Source organism: Zingiber officinale, chromosome 1A, assembly GCF_018446385.1.
Source record: "Zingiber officinale cultivar Zhangliang chromosome 1A, Zo_v1.1, whole genome shotgun sequence".
In the NCBI taxonomy this organism is placed as follows: Eukaryota; Viridiplantae; Streptophyta; class Magnoliopsida; order Zingiberales; family Zingiberaceae; genus Zingiber; species Zingiber officinale.
This window is the reverse complement of record NC_055987.1, coordinates 166,636,424-166,650,226: the sequence shown is the minus strand read 5'-3', so window position 1 is coordinate 166,650,226 and position 13,803 is coordinate 166,636,424. Positions and strand designations below refer to the sequence as shown.

General features: G+C 35.3%; 2 protein-coding genes across 2 annotated transcripts; one reads left to right on the top strand and one right to left on the bottom strand.

Moving 5' to 3' along the window:
- Positions 1-2,854: 2,854 nt before the first annotated feature.
- Positions 2,855-4,416, top strand: LOC122012173 (transcription factor MYB1-like). The gene is made up of 3 exons (XM_042568630.1): positions 2,855-3,332; positions 3,455-3,584; positions 3,660-4,416. The coding sequence occupies exons 1-3, from the start codon at positions 3,206-3,208 to the stop codon at positions 4,171-4,173; spliced, it is 771 nt and encodes a 256-aa protein (XP_042424564.1). The 5' UTR covers positions 2,855-3,205; the 3' UTR covers positions 4,174-4,416.
- Positions 4,417-8,830: 4,414 nt separating this feature from the next.
- Positions 8,831-12,909, bottom strand: LOC122038327 (pre-mRNA-splicing factor 38-like). The gene is made up of 6 exons (XM_042598024.1): positions 12,565-12,909; positions 12,353-12,474; positions 12,147-12,237; positions 11,085-11,214; positions 10,927-10,994; positions 8,831-9,566 (listed from the first exon to the last, which is right to left on the bottom strand). Exons 1-6 carry the CDS (start codon positions 12,852-12,854, stop codon positions 9,098-9,100), a joined length of 1,170 nt encoding a protein of 389 aa, XP_042453958.1. The 5' UTR covers positions 12,855-12,909; the 3' UTR covers positions 8,831-9,097.
- Between the last annotated feature and the right edge of the window lie 894 nt (positions 12,910-13,803).

The window sequence follows — 13,803 nt, the reverse complement described above, 5'->3', positions numbered from 1 at the left end:
TTAAACAAAAAAAAAATTAAATGCTCAATCAGTTTAAAAATATTATATGTCTGAATTTATAAGATTAAATTAAATCTTTTTATTATAGCAAAAGATAATTTCATTCATCTAAAAGTATGTTTCGTTGAAAATTAATTTATATCTCATTGTAATAAATTTATCATCAACAAGACAACCAACTTGAATCTATAAAATATTAACTATTTAATGAACCTGATTAGTTCTTAATTTTTTTTAAAAAAAAATACTCATCAACTTAAATGATAAACAAGGCAAATGCATATTAATATCAAGAGAGAATTTGTGCCATGATCTCAAAAGGTGTGTTGGAATAAATATTTTTCATAATTTATCCTCTTTTAAAATGTATGGGACCGTCCTGAAGGAGTAATTAAGGTGACAATTTTTTTTTTATACAATAAAAAAAGAATTTATGCCCTGATGTAACTATATAACGGCAAAAAATATCTTCTCAATTTCTCATGCAAAGATCAAAGTCCCAACTTCAGTATATTAACAAATAAATATGATTGACCTAAGAATGTTGAATTAATAAATTATTTATTACGAGCGCTTCCTGATTTATTCTCATGATCGATGAAAAATTTCGAAGAGATGGACGATTATTTTAGGATTAATCAGCATAAACTGGATACATTGTCACAATTTTAAAAAAAATGAATATAAACATGTATTTGGTTAACAAATAATATTTTTTGAAGAAATGAAAATAACCATTTATATAGACAGGTCATCTGGTAAAGTTCTTATGAGGTTTCTAATTTTCGCTTATTTGCTAGGTTAAAAGCTCTAAGACGTTTCTAATTTCTATTAACCTCTCTAAATCTCTTAATTAAAAAAATACATAACCTTTTTCACTTAACATTGCGGCAAAAATTGTAATTAGCATAGAGCCAACCTTGTGACTAAATAAATAATAAAAAGTTTTTTAAAAAAAAAAAACCTTGTGACATTGTTTCAATTTGAGTGCACCTCGTTGGTTATCATGCCAAAAGAGAGAAATGCAACAGCTACGATTCTCTCTCTGTGACAAAGAAGCACAACTACTCGTAGTGCAGTAGTAAAACACTTAAAAGAACAACCAAGAAGATCAGAATTCAAATTCTATCAGGGACTAAGGACGAATATTATCGAGGTTAGATTTTAGGTGTGTACGAGTTATGCTCCTAATTTATCTCATAGGCCAAACCAAGGGAAGGTGGAGCGAAGGTGTCCGTCTAATATCAAAAAAAAAAAAAGTCTAAACGGCCGGTAATTCTTTTTCTGAAAGGTATAAAAGTAAGAAGGATTGATAGAGAGCGTCGCATGCAATGGCTTTTGTAAACAATTTTATCAAAAATAAGTACATTTTAATAGGCTTCAAATACTTTTTCAATTGATCAAAATATAAAATAAAATTATCATATTTGATCACTAAAGGATCTCATGAATCATTCAAAATGACAAATGCTGGCATGTCAAAAGAATTCTAGAAAAAATTAATTGCCTAAAACCAGCAAAAGCAAGGAGAGTACTGAATATGGAGGGTCATCAAGGAAGCTGAGGCTTTCAAACTGTAGCTTGCTCAAAGCAATAAGGCTAAATATTGCATCCCTACTGCAATCACTAAGACTGACAAATAGCTCATCAAAGAGGGGATAAGCCGCAACAATATAAAAGACAGAAGAATATCACTTTGATTGACAGATATGTTGATTGAACCTTACCAACTGTATAGAAATTGAAAATAAAATAATCAAATTGATTCCATTTTTGTGATGATTTGATAAAAAATAAAAGCATGTGAAATGTTGCAATAGATTTATTTAAACTTAAAATTAACTAATATGTCAGACAAAGTCCAAGACCATGGTGGAAAACTCCACCTACTACGTTCAAGGAATCCTCCAAGCATAAAATAGTGACAGGGATCCATCAAGCCAGAAAAAATCTTGATTGATACATATATGTAGGAAAATGAGCTCCAACTTGAAATGAAGCATACTAAAAAAGAAAAAAGCAGTACAATTAAACTCCACCTAATACGTTCAGGGAATCCTCCCAGCATAAAATAGTGACATGGATCCATCAAGCCAGAAAAATTCTTGATTGATACATATATGTAGGAAAATGAGCTCCAACTTGAAATGAAACATGCTAAAAAAGAAAAAAGCAGTACAATTAAACTCCACCTAATACGTTCAGGGAATCCTCCCAGCATAAAATAGTGACATGGATCCATCAAGCCAGAAAAATTCTTGATTGATACATATATGTAGGAAAATGAGCTCCAACTTGAAATGAAGCATGCTAAAGTCTCAAGAAATAGTAGCTAATGATGTGTACATGAATATGGCATTGAGTTGAATGTGACGAAAAGTTGAGTCCTACTACCAATACATCCAAAAGTTTTCCTAAGTTTATGCTTTTGCAATTATTCACTATTGGAACCATAATGCGATTGAGATGGACAGGTAGAGAAGATGACAATGAATAGAACAGGGTTCAGAAAAAAGAGCTTTACCTTAAAGATATTACTACGTACACAGAATGGTAAGACCTCTCTCTCTCTCTCTCTTTCTCAGCACAAGCAATTTCTCGTTATAGGAGTATCAATTGGGGACTCGAAGCTTGATGACAACAGCCACAGAGAAGTAATATAATGCACGTGCCAAACTCTTTGTTAGCTCTGGAATTGTTACCATCTTACTGTTCTGATAGATTGCACGACACATATTACTCCGGAAGAGAGATTATTATATCATTATCTCTTTGTTTAAAAGAAAATGATCTCTTCATTTAGCAGGGACATTAGCATTGAAGGACCAGTGAGAATGGCAGGTGCAAAGCAATGAAGTAGGCACATGGTGGTGATTATGATGCATCTCATTATGTGGAGCATTATGGTGACATAACACTCACTCATATATAATATCAACCTTTGTGATGTTGAACGGGATGATGATTTTTCTATTGAAGTAGCCGCCTCTGAAGGTGCTCTTATTTTAGCACAATAGCCAGGCCCACATCATGCACGGGTCACACAATTCTTATCAGCCATCATATATACCTCCGTTGAGGTCCCCCCCTTAAATATTCAAGGCACATGATTTGCATTTGCATGCTGCTCTATAAGAATGCTTACTAACTACTCAAGAGTGTATGCACTCGGATTGATCAGAGGTCATTTCAGTCTCCTTCAAACATGTGCACCAAAAACCCCAAGCAAGGCTTTAACAAAGTGTCCTGGAGTGCTACTGAAGACAGCATCCTAGCAGAGCATGTCAGAACTCATGGAGAAGGAAGGTGGGGGAGGGTTCCCAAAAGAACAGGTTAAATAAAAGCTTATCACACTTTATTTGTAAACATTTGAAATAAAAGTTCAGTCCTGCAATAAGTTTCTTACCGGCTAGAGATTTGCCAAGTAATTAAGCTCAGTTGGGTGTTGCTTTAGGCCTAAATCGATGCCCCAGGAGTTGCCGGCTTCGCTGGTTGAATTATCTACGGCCGGACATCAAGAGGGGAAACATATCCATAGAAGAAGAGGATCTTATCATCAGGCTCCATAATCTTTTGGGAAACAGGTTGTTTAAACTCCTTGTTCAGAATGATGAAGAGTTTTGATTTCATACTGATGTTTGCTAGTGCTAAACTTGCAGGTGGTCTCTGATAGCTGGAAGATTACCCGGTCGAACAGACAACGAAATCAAGAATTACTGGAACACAGTCCTGAAGAAGAAGAAGCTAAAGGTTCCCTCAGTTGAATCCATGCATTCAAATGGAGAGGGCGATCAGAAGTGCAAGAGTAAAAAGGAGATTGGAAGTCCACAATTTGAGTGTCCAACTCTCTTCAATGAGTCATCTGCATGTAAAGAGCATGACAACAGAACTAGCAAAAGGGAGTACAAAGAAGCATGGTTAAATGCAGGAAAGATACCTGATGTTTCTTTCTTCTCACTTGAAGATAGTTATACATTTGACCAATTGATGGGTTCGGATATTGAGCAGATCGGCTCAAGTTGTGTTTTAGACATTGATGACTTGGAGAAAGACCAAAGAATTTGGGGAAGTGCTTATTCTCCCATGTCTTTTGATGATAGTTGGGGAATATCAGACAATTGGTTCAGCTGGTTGGGCGAGAACAGCATGGAGTCATACATTCTTCCTCTCTGAGACAGATAACTGAGTCATTGCCTCACAAGGTTTGGTTAGTCATCTGTTCCTCTTAAAAACTGTCAGATGTCGAAGTAGCTTAATGCATATAAATTTCCTTACATTCAGTTTCTAATAAAAGTGTTCTCAAATCACTTGAACTGTGCTATGCACTTGTTGTTCGTGAACATGTAAAGTTGGGTCATCTCCATTTTCTTGACTTGAAACCTGCAGTAATAGAATATTCTACAAATATTGAAGGTTCCCACATTCTCACTTGATAAAATTACCTGGTGAGAGCCTTGATCTCATGTTTTTCCAACCTGAAGAATATGCCTGAGTAATCAACCCAGGATCCTGCAAAGACACTGATGAACCCCGTGAGTTCTTTATTTGATACATATCAGGAAGTAGTGTGTGCAGTAAGCAAAAAACAATAAGAAGACATGCTACCATATGTTTTATATTCCTCCCTTTCTTATGCAATATACAGCTAATAATGATGCTGTGCTTGTATATTCAACATAAATATATTAAACTAGTGGGGGTAAAGTGGCCGGACCGCCAACAATTCAGCTCAGCTTGGCATCATATGGCCATGCCTCTGTTATGTTAGGCTTGGCATAGAACTCAAGTCGAGTTGCAGGGTAGGGTATAGCACAACTCAAACTCAAGCAAGGCATCACACACCAATATGGCCTATGTAATATTCCAATGGCTAAAAATACTCAAAATGACCAAAAATACCACTATCCTTTATTTTTTTAAAAAAAATGCTAGTTTAGGATATTTTAGACAAATTAAGCCTAAAATTATCAAATTACCTTAAATTTTTTTAAAAATCTAAAATTTCCCTATAATACACCTTTTCTCACCCTTATTGTTTATCCAAATAACTACTCATTCTCTAACTCAAGTCCCCTCATTCTGTATCTGTCAACTCACATTTTCTAAAAAACTTTATAACTTTTATATTTTTCTAATTGCTTATATTTTTATCTATTCTTATGTTTTTTCTTTATTTTTATTTTTCTTTTCTTTTCTATTTTTGATTTTTTATGATTTTCTAAAATTTTTATTATTTTTTAAAAATATTTTTTTTGTCCTGTAATGCCTAGCCTACACAATCACAAAGCAACTAAAACAAAACGGATGGTCCGTTCAGGGCAGCTCAAACTTATGTGAGGCTCTTGGCGAAATTCTTTTTTAGCCTTTGACATTGTTTAAAAAAAAATTCTATCACCCTTATTTCATTCGGACTTGAGGAAATTGTGGTCGCATCATCATTCACGAAGCACAAAAAGCAAATAAATAAAAAATACATGTATAAAATGGCAAAACTCAATACAAAGAAGATCGCAACGAGACCAAACTACTCATTATCAATCATTATCATTTATCAATAATTAAATAAGCATTTTTAGGCATAGAACAAAAGAAAAAACAAATCATACTTTTCATCACCTAAACCAGAACAATTGTAAATGATATAATAGAGACAAAGGGAAAATCAAAAAAATTATGGCCGTAAATACATCTAAATAAAAGTTAAACTTAATGTCTATCAGGAAGCAAATGGTATTGCTCAAAAATAATAAAATCATCCATTTCGATCAGACACAATATGGACGAATGCATTAACACTTGAACTTTCGAGCAAGGAGCATAGTAGTACCAGCCGGATCAGCGTGACAGTGTTAGATGCAGTTTCTCTTCCCCAATCTCAATGAGCGAGAGAAGCACAAGGAAGGGGAGTTGGAAAAAGGGAAGAGGGGGAACTAAAAAAAACTATCATTTTTATTTAGCATTGTATGGCTAAAAAAATTCTAATTCATGTTCTGACCAATCAAAAGAGAAAGCGTCACCAACAAAGGAGAAATTGTAATGAGAGAAGGCTAGAGTTGAGAGATATTGAAGAACAACAGATTAGATCTTATAAAATAACGTGCATTATTAAAAATAAATTTAAAATGTTAAGAGAGAGAGAGAGAGAGAGAGAGAGAGAGAGAGATCTTTTATGGCTCTATCTATCGGAAGTTGGAACCATAACAAGATCTTTGCAAAATCCAAAGTTTTGAGAGAATGAAATATGCAAATCTTTTATCAAGTGGGTCATATTCTTTTCCATTCTCTTCAAAAATATACATAAAAATATATTTAATATATTAAAAATAATAGGCCTTAATGGCCTATCCGTTCACAACTATATTAAACTCAAAATTCGGATTTTACTAATTAAGAATATTGTCCACCGTCCTATAAAAATAACACAAAAGAAAGGAATATTGTTGACCTTGAAAACTTTTGATGCACACAAAACCAATATCAATCAAAACAACAAGTTATGTTTGCTGAAGCAACCAAACAAAAGTCTTAGCTATAGCAATAATATAGGTTTCACTATCAAACACAAAATTAGTTTATGGTATAGTTAGCCAAGAAAAATGCTTCCCTTCCATCTCATACTTGACGACTAACTGCGAATCAATCCACCTATATTACTCATTTTGTTAGTTATATACCTGTTGTATCACAATGTTATATTCAGTCATAAGCCATCCAAAGACATTTTCAATTAATAAAGACTTTAGTTTAACATAGTGAAAACAACCGAATTGGTCTAAATATATTTCATATGATACCAATTAACCTCTTGACCTGATAAATTATTATGAAACTCAAATTCACAATTCATTAATCAACAATGGTGTGCAATCAAAATATATGGAATATAAACAAAAGAAACCTTTTTCTATAATGTAATTCACATCATGCTCATAGAGTATAATCATGAGTTCTGATATTCGATTCCAAACATAAAACAAATTTGACAGTGATATGCATATGGCACATACGTCCAAAGTAAAGTTCTTGAAACTTGCATGATTAGACTACACATTCATCACCAGATGGCACAATCCTAGAATACGAAAGATTTGAATGTTTCTGCATGCAATATTCATAAGAAGCTCTGCTCAGTCTCAAAATGATGCAAACTACAATTTCCTAGCAATATGAAAGTGGCATTTTGAGTTGTCCTCTTTCTTTAGTTCATATGTGAAATTCACAATCATAACCTACAGCAGCCCTTGATGTTTCTGTCTAAGTAACTGTGTGCAATATTCATATGAAACCCTGCTCAGAGTCTCAAAATGATGCAGACTATATTTTCCTAACAATATGAAAGAGTGACATTTTGAGTTGTCCTCTTTCTTTAGTTCAATATGCGAAATTGACAATTGCTGACTTACAGAAGCCCTTGATGTTCCTGTCTAAGTAATTGTTTCAAGCATGGAGAAAGCATTTGCACTCACAAGGTCTAATAACTTGATCATATAACTTCCTACTTTTAGAGGTTAACTAGGAGATGATTTTAGTAGCAGGTTTCTATCTTCCTCACAGCTTGCCCTACGCAATTTCCACAGTCATGTTGTTTCCACCCTTTTCTCGGTCAGTAGGCTTTTGGTCACCCACAAATACAGTGGCGCAAGCAAAAGAAGATAAATGACGAAGCATGCGTAGTAAAAGCAAAACTCAAAGCAAAATCACGACTTTTTTGTGATTTTAAATATCTACGCAAGGCGATATAAAGAAAAGAACAGATTTCAATAGCAGATGATCAGCAGAATAAGACAATCGGTCAAGTAAACATTAAAACCTAAATAGTAGATCGATGAAGCGTGTCTAACCGGGGATCAATTGGACCAGACTACTAACAGCAATACCAGGATAATAACATTCGAGCAAACTAATAATCTAACAGCGAGAAATCGTCACCAGTTCCCATGCGGTCGCCGTAAAGCAGGCGGGATCCGTACGCATCATCCACTATTTGTAATTATTTGTAATTGGTGGACTATGTCCCAGGGCGTAGCACACTTAGGGACATATAATTTCGTGATCGAAAGATCTAGGATTCGATTCTTAGGGTGTCATTATCTGGGGTTAACGTCTCGATTATGTGCTTTCAGCTGTGTATCTACATTTACCTCCCTCCATATCCATGAGACCGGCTCTAGAAGGTCGTTGATGTGACGGGTCCATATTTTTTTTGTAATTGGTGGACTATAATAGATCTCATTTATTTAAATGATGGATCTATTAAAATGAATTAATTCATAAAATAGGTCATCCATCCATAAATTACGGACCACTGAATCCGTGCTCCAGTAGAGAGGTGGTGTGATTCATCCTTTGAATCATAAATTGTGGTCCAGAGGATCCTGACTGAGATCAAAAGTCCCAGATAACCTCTTTTTTATTCAAAGTCATAAACTCGCCTATGATAGTAATTATAATTATAAACAAATTAACTCAATTACAAAAATAATAATGGATCAATAACATATATAACATAAGAATATATCTATACAGAGAATCGCATTTTGCTTATAAGGTAGAGATTTCTGATGGCTGATGAATTCAGTCTTGGAAAAGATAAGATTAAAACTCAATAAACATATAAATAATGCTTTAGACATTTTTTTTATCTTGCTCGCATTACACATGAGTAGGACTACTGTTAATATTTCTGTATAATTTACGACATAAACATTATTATACATCATTAAACATGTTCCTATTGCTTGTATACGTCTTTTATATCGATGCAAAATCATACTTGCTAAAATAAAAGTATCTATATAGATTTTGCACGGATCCGGTGACAAATTGGGTCTTAACACAAGGACCGATTCAGCTGCTCTGGGATCTGACTGAATTTAATAAAGGAACAATTGCTTCGCTGAACACAGGTTCCGAACAGATGGAGCAGAAGCATATATCTACATAAACATCTTCTATTCTTGCAAAGCAAATAGTATAAAGATAAGAGATCCAACACAGGCATTCGCACACATCTATTGCTGCAGGAGGTTTACTAGTAGCACACATCGATTGATTCATGATTATAACCCCAGCGATATGACGAACAAGAAATCGAGGGTTACTTCAGTGGCTTCAACCCAAGAGAAGCTCGTAATCTATTAGCTTCAGCAATTTCTGGATCTGGGTGATCAGTTCCATCACTTTTCTTCTCTTTCTTTTCCTTTTTCTTCTTGGGCTCTTCCCTAGGGTTGTCATCATCCACTTGCCGTCTGCGAGGGCTGACACTGCCTCGGGCACGCCTCTTCCGATAGTCACCTTCTTCAAGATCCCTGTCTCGTCGGTCTCTGCTTCGGCTCCTCGAGCGGCTCCTACGCCTTCCACGGTCCCTATCTCTTCTTTCTCGGTCGCGACCTTCCCTTTCCCGTTCACGGTCTCTGTCACGACCATAGTCCTTGTCATCTCTTACTCGGTGACGATCTCGGTCCCTTTCTCTATCCCTATCTCTATCTCTGTCTCTATCACGGTCTCTTTCACGATCACGATCTCTTTCACGTCCTCTACCATAATCTCGATCATAATCCCTGTCCCTGTTGAAAAATAAAACCTCGTACATTATACTTGTAAACATAAAATACCCAGGATAAACAAAACCACTGTCATATATTGTCCATGAGTACTAAGCCTATAATGTAAAAACTTATTTTAAAACAGCTCTAAGACCATGTAAAAGTAACAATTATCCTATCAGAAGAAGCTTTATAGAAAGTATGAATGTAACTATCATTTTAGAACTAAACTACCCAGTTTAATAGTAATGGAGACAATAAAATAACTAGATTACAAAATAAAGCCTACGGTCACTTTCATAATAACAATAATGATAATATTCTCAATAGCAAATCTTGATTAGGTGATTAGGCTTTACCAAATTTTAGTTTGACTGGCTAACACAGGCAAAGATTGCACAAACTTACATTTCTATGAAACAAAATTGTGCACTGGACGTGAATATTCAGCACAGAAGGTGCTTTTCGTGAGATCAACCAAGTGGCTAGCACAGAGACTTATGCATCCACCACCATGTCGGTGGTAAATTGATACATTGTACAAACAAATACTGAAGAGAAACTAAATAAAAATTGTACAAGAGAGTAACACTGTTTTCCCTGTTCTATAATCTGTGATTCCTGTGAAAGGGTTCCAGAAAGTAAAAACAAATTCTAGCCCAAGAATATAACATATTGACCTAAACAAACAAAAAGTTAACCGAGAAAATAGATTTGATTTAATCTTGCAAAATGAAAGGGGAATATCTTTCCGAAAAGTTCTGATTTACAAACTTGTTTGACCCATCATACTTCTCACTGCACACTATCAGTGCAGAGAAACCTGGCAGAGTCATTACAAATCACTTTAGGAAGCATCTTGTCCTGGCAATGGTTCTGAATCTAAAAGCCATGACAGTAAATCAATGGCACTGAAGTGCAATGCCATGATATTTGATCGGTTGAGCAAGAAACGCAAGATGGAAGCTTCCACTACCATTGAAAGAATTTTCTTTCAAAAGCTAAATAAGGGCAGAAAACACAGCTCACAAAATGATTCTTTATTCACTCGATGCATTAAGTAAATGGAAGCAGATGCTCAGTTAAAACTGAAATTCAACTTTCACATTTCCACCATTATCTAGTTTACCACATAAACTGTAAATAGTAGATCCTAGGTTATTATGGAAGGCTTATTCACTCATCTAAACCAATATGAATAGCAAATATAATCTATAACAAGTTTCAGCAAACACTAACATCAAAATTGAAAGCAAATATATTGAAATGTCACAATAAAAATTGCAAGAGAATATCAAATATCAAGAGCATATATATGAATAAAGCTGCCACCTCCATACACCAAAAACAGTCAGAAAAAATATTATGCAGCAAAGAGTACCTATGTTGTCTGTCACGCTTTCTATCTCTGTCCCTCTCCCGTGTAGGACTACGCCCACGATAATAACTCTGTCATAAGCCACAGCAAAAAAATGAGGACAATCAGAGCTATGATATGAGTCACTAAGAATAAAACAAAACAGCTCATACAATGCTTGCCTTTTCATGGACACCATTCTCTACAGGCTCCATAGCCTGATCCTCTTCCTCTTTTTCTTCTTCCTCTTCAAAATCATCTTCTAGCGCACTTCTTCTAGGTTCAAGCAAGCCGCATGCTTCAAGGGTCCATCTGAATGTCATATTTACAAACAAAGACATTAACAATTAGATATGGTAATTACAAATTACAGAGAGAGAGAGAGAGATGGTATTGAAGAAAATGCACCCGAAACATGCAAGACTGTAAGATCCTAGGTGCAGATTATATTCAAATATTTTCCAGTAAATAATTTTCAGATTTCAACAAAAAACATGGTGGTTGGCTATTTATTTTTTCCATCTAAATATCACCAAAAGAAAGCAAAATGAACGCATCAGACGACAGCGAAAACCCATCAAATCATCAATTTTTTGTTCTCAGAAAGCACAAATCTTCCATCAAATAGATATTCTCAAGATTAATAAAAAAGAAAATAAGGTAGCACTATTGTAAATCGTCAATCCACCATCTACACAAAAATCTTCAATTGCTTCAGTAGTGCAGTGACAAGATTGGAACCTGACAGTATAGATAAATTCAAACTAAATTCTGACAGATAAACCCTACAGTCTGATGAAAAATTCCACAAAATATGGATATGTCCACTTAACCCGTATGAATTACAACAATGGATAAGAACAGACAAACGCGCACACATTAAGAATTTTATCTGCAAAATAATTGCTATGAGTCTGATTCTTGTGATTATGATTACCTTTTAAGAAAACAACTAAGTATTTTGAACAGAAAAATGGAACCATTGGAAAAAATGGTTCAAAGTAACTGCAATGATTACTACAGAATGAGCCATCTATCCATCCTTCTGTTTCAAGATTGATGTTGTTAGCATGACTCGTGGAAGGAAAATTAGCTTACAAATGTAGATCTCCCATTTATTTAATGGGTTATTAAGACTGCTTTGGGATCACAATACATGTCAAATAGGTAAGTTTACGGAAATTAAAGTAGCAATTATTAAATCATTAAAATTGCAAACACAATGAAATAATCTGTGAATTAACCTTTTCTGAACACGAGGGAGGGCAACGTCGCAGGAGTAATCCTTTGTAAGGAGCTCATCAATGACTTCGTCCACGTGAGTCAAGGAAAACTCTGAAACCAGACGTCAATGAATAGCAGTATAAGCATCGCATAACCCATCATCAGATCTGAACAACAAGCTCATTTAAAACAATCAAATTTAATTCTTTTAGCTAAAGGCTCTTACTTCCGTCGGGTGACTTCATTCTAAGTTTTCTATAATCGTTATAGAGGGGTTCCAAATAGCGATACACATCCGTTACGGTGCCTGTGAGCCGCATGTAGAAAGCCCCGAGAATTCGAACGTACCTAACCAAACAATCCAAGTAAAGATAGAATCTAGAGAGGAAGGCACAAGGAGGAAACAACCTAAAGAATCAGGGTGTGCAGGTCGATTACTTGTATTCGTCGTTCTTGATGAACTCGACGACGATCTCCTTGTCGGGCTGGATCTGAAGCATCTTCAGGATGAGGCACATGAAGGGGGTTGGTTTCCGGCTACCACCGAAGGTGCCGCCGAGGTGGTCGAGCTCCATGGCCTTGTCGACGAGGGTCTCCGCGGTGAGGCCGAAGCACTGCTCCTTCCAGTAGGTGTGCTGGTAGATCTTGGAGCGAAGGATCTTCTCCACCAGGTTCTGGGGGTTCGTCCCGTGGATGCTCTTCGCCGCGGGATCCGTTCGGTTCGCCATCGCGGCGCCCCCTTTCGCTACCCAACCCCAAGCCCTAGGCCAGAAAGGGCAATTAAAGGAATACTCAAAATGCACGTTCCCTAAAATACCCCTCTATTCATTATTCAAATCAAAGCATACTCAAACCGTATGAGCTGACGGTTAGAGATCCATAATTTCACAGCCAGGTCCCTCTCCCGGCGAATTTTAATTACGATGTATCATATGGATATTTTTTAATTGAAATAAAAAATGTGAGACTTTGACTATACTCATCGTCAAAATTAATCGAGCCCAAACCCAAATGTCTGTCTCGCTATCAAATCGTGGTGATTAGGGATAGCAATGAAACGAATTGAGTTTAGTCAATTCTAAAACTCATTCCCATCCAAAAATAAAAAATAAACTTAGAATTTAGATCCATCCCACCTACTTTTTCAATCCATCCTGCCCTAAATCCATTGAAAATCCGACGGATTCGGGTCAGATTGACCTCACCTAGGGGCGTAGCCAGAATCTATATTTACCTGGAGTTAATCATCGAGATATAATAAATTAATTGATTCAAAAATATAAACAAAAAATAATTATTAATTTTTCAAAATTATAGAACAATAGTGTCTAATATTCAATACATTCAAAATTAAAGTATAGAACAAAAAATGATATTGAAATTATGCTCTTCCATTTTTCTTATAATCAAACTCATTAATTATTATATCATTATCAATTTTTTCAATCGACTCCCGTTCAACAAACTCATTAAATAAAACTAATCAAATTAATTAATAAATCTGTTAATAAATTTAATCAATTTATTAAAATAAAAAATAGTAGTTGACTCATACAGATAATATCAAAAGAAAATATACCTACGACAATGGTTGTATCGATATCGTGTGTTATTCGAGAGAAGGGATGTCGCGCTTGTACTCGTCGAGTTACTGTCGAACACATATATAGGACATAA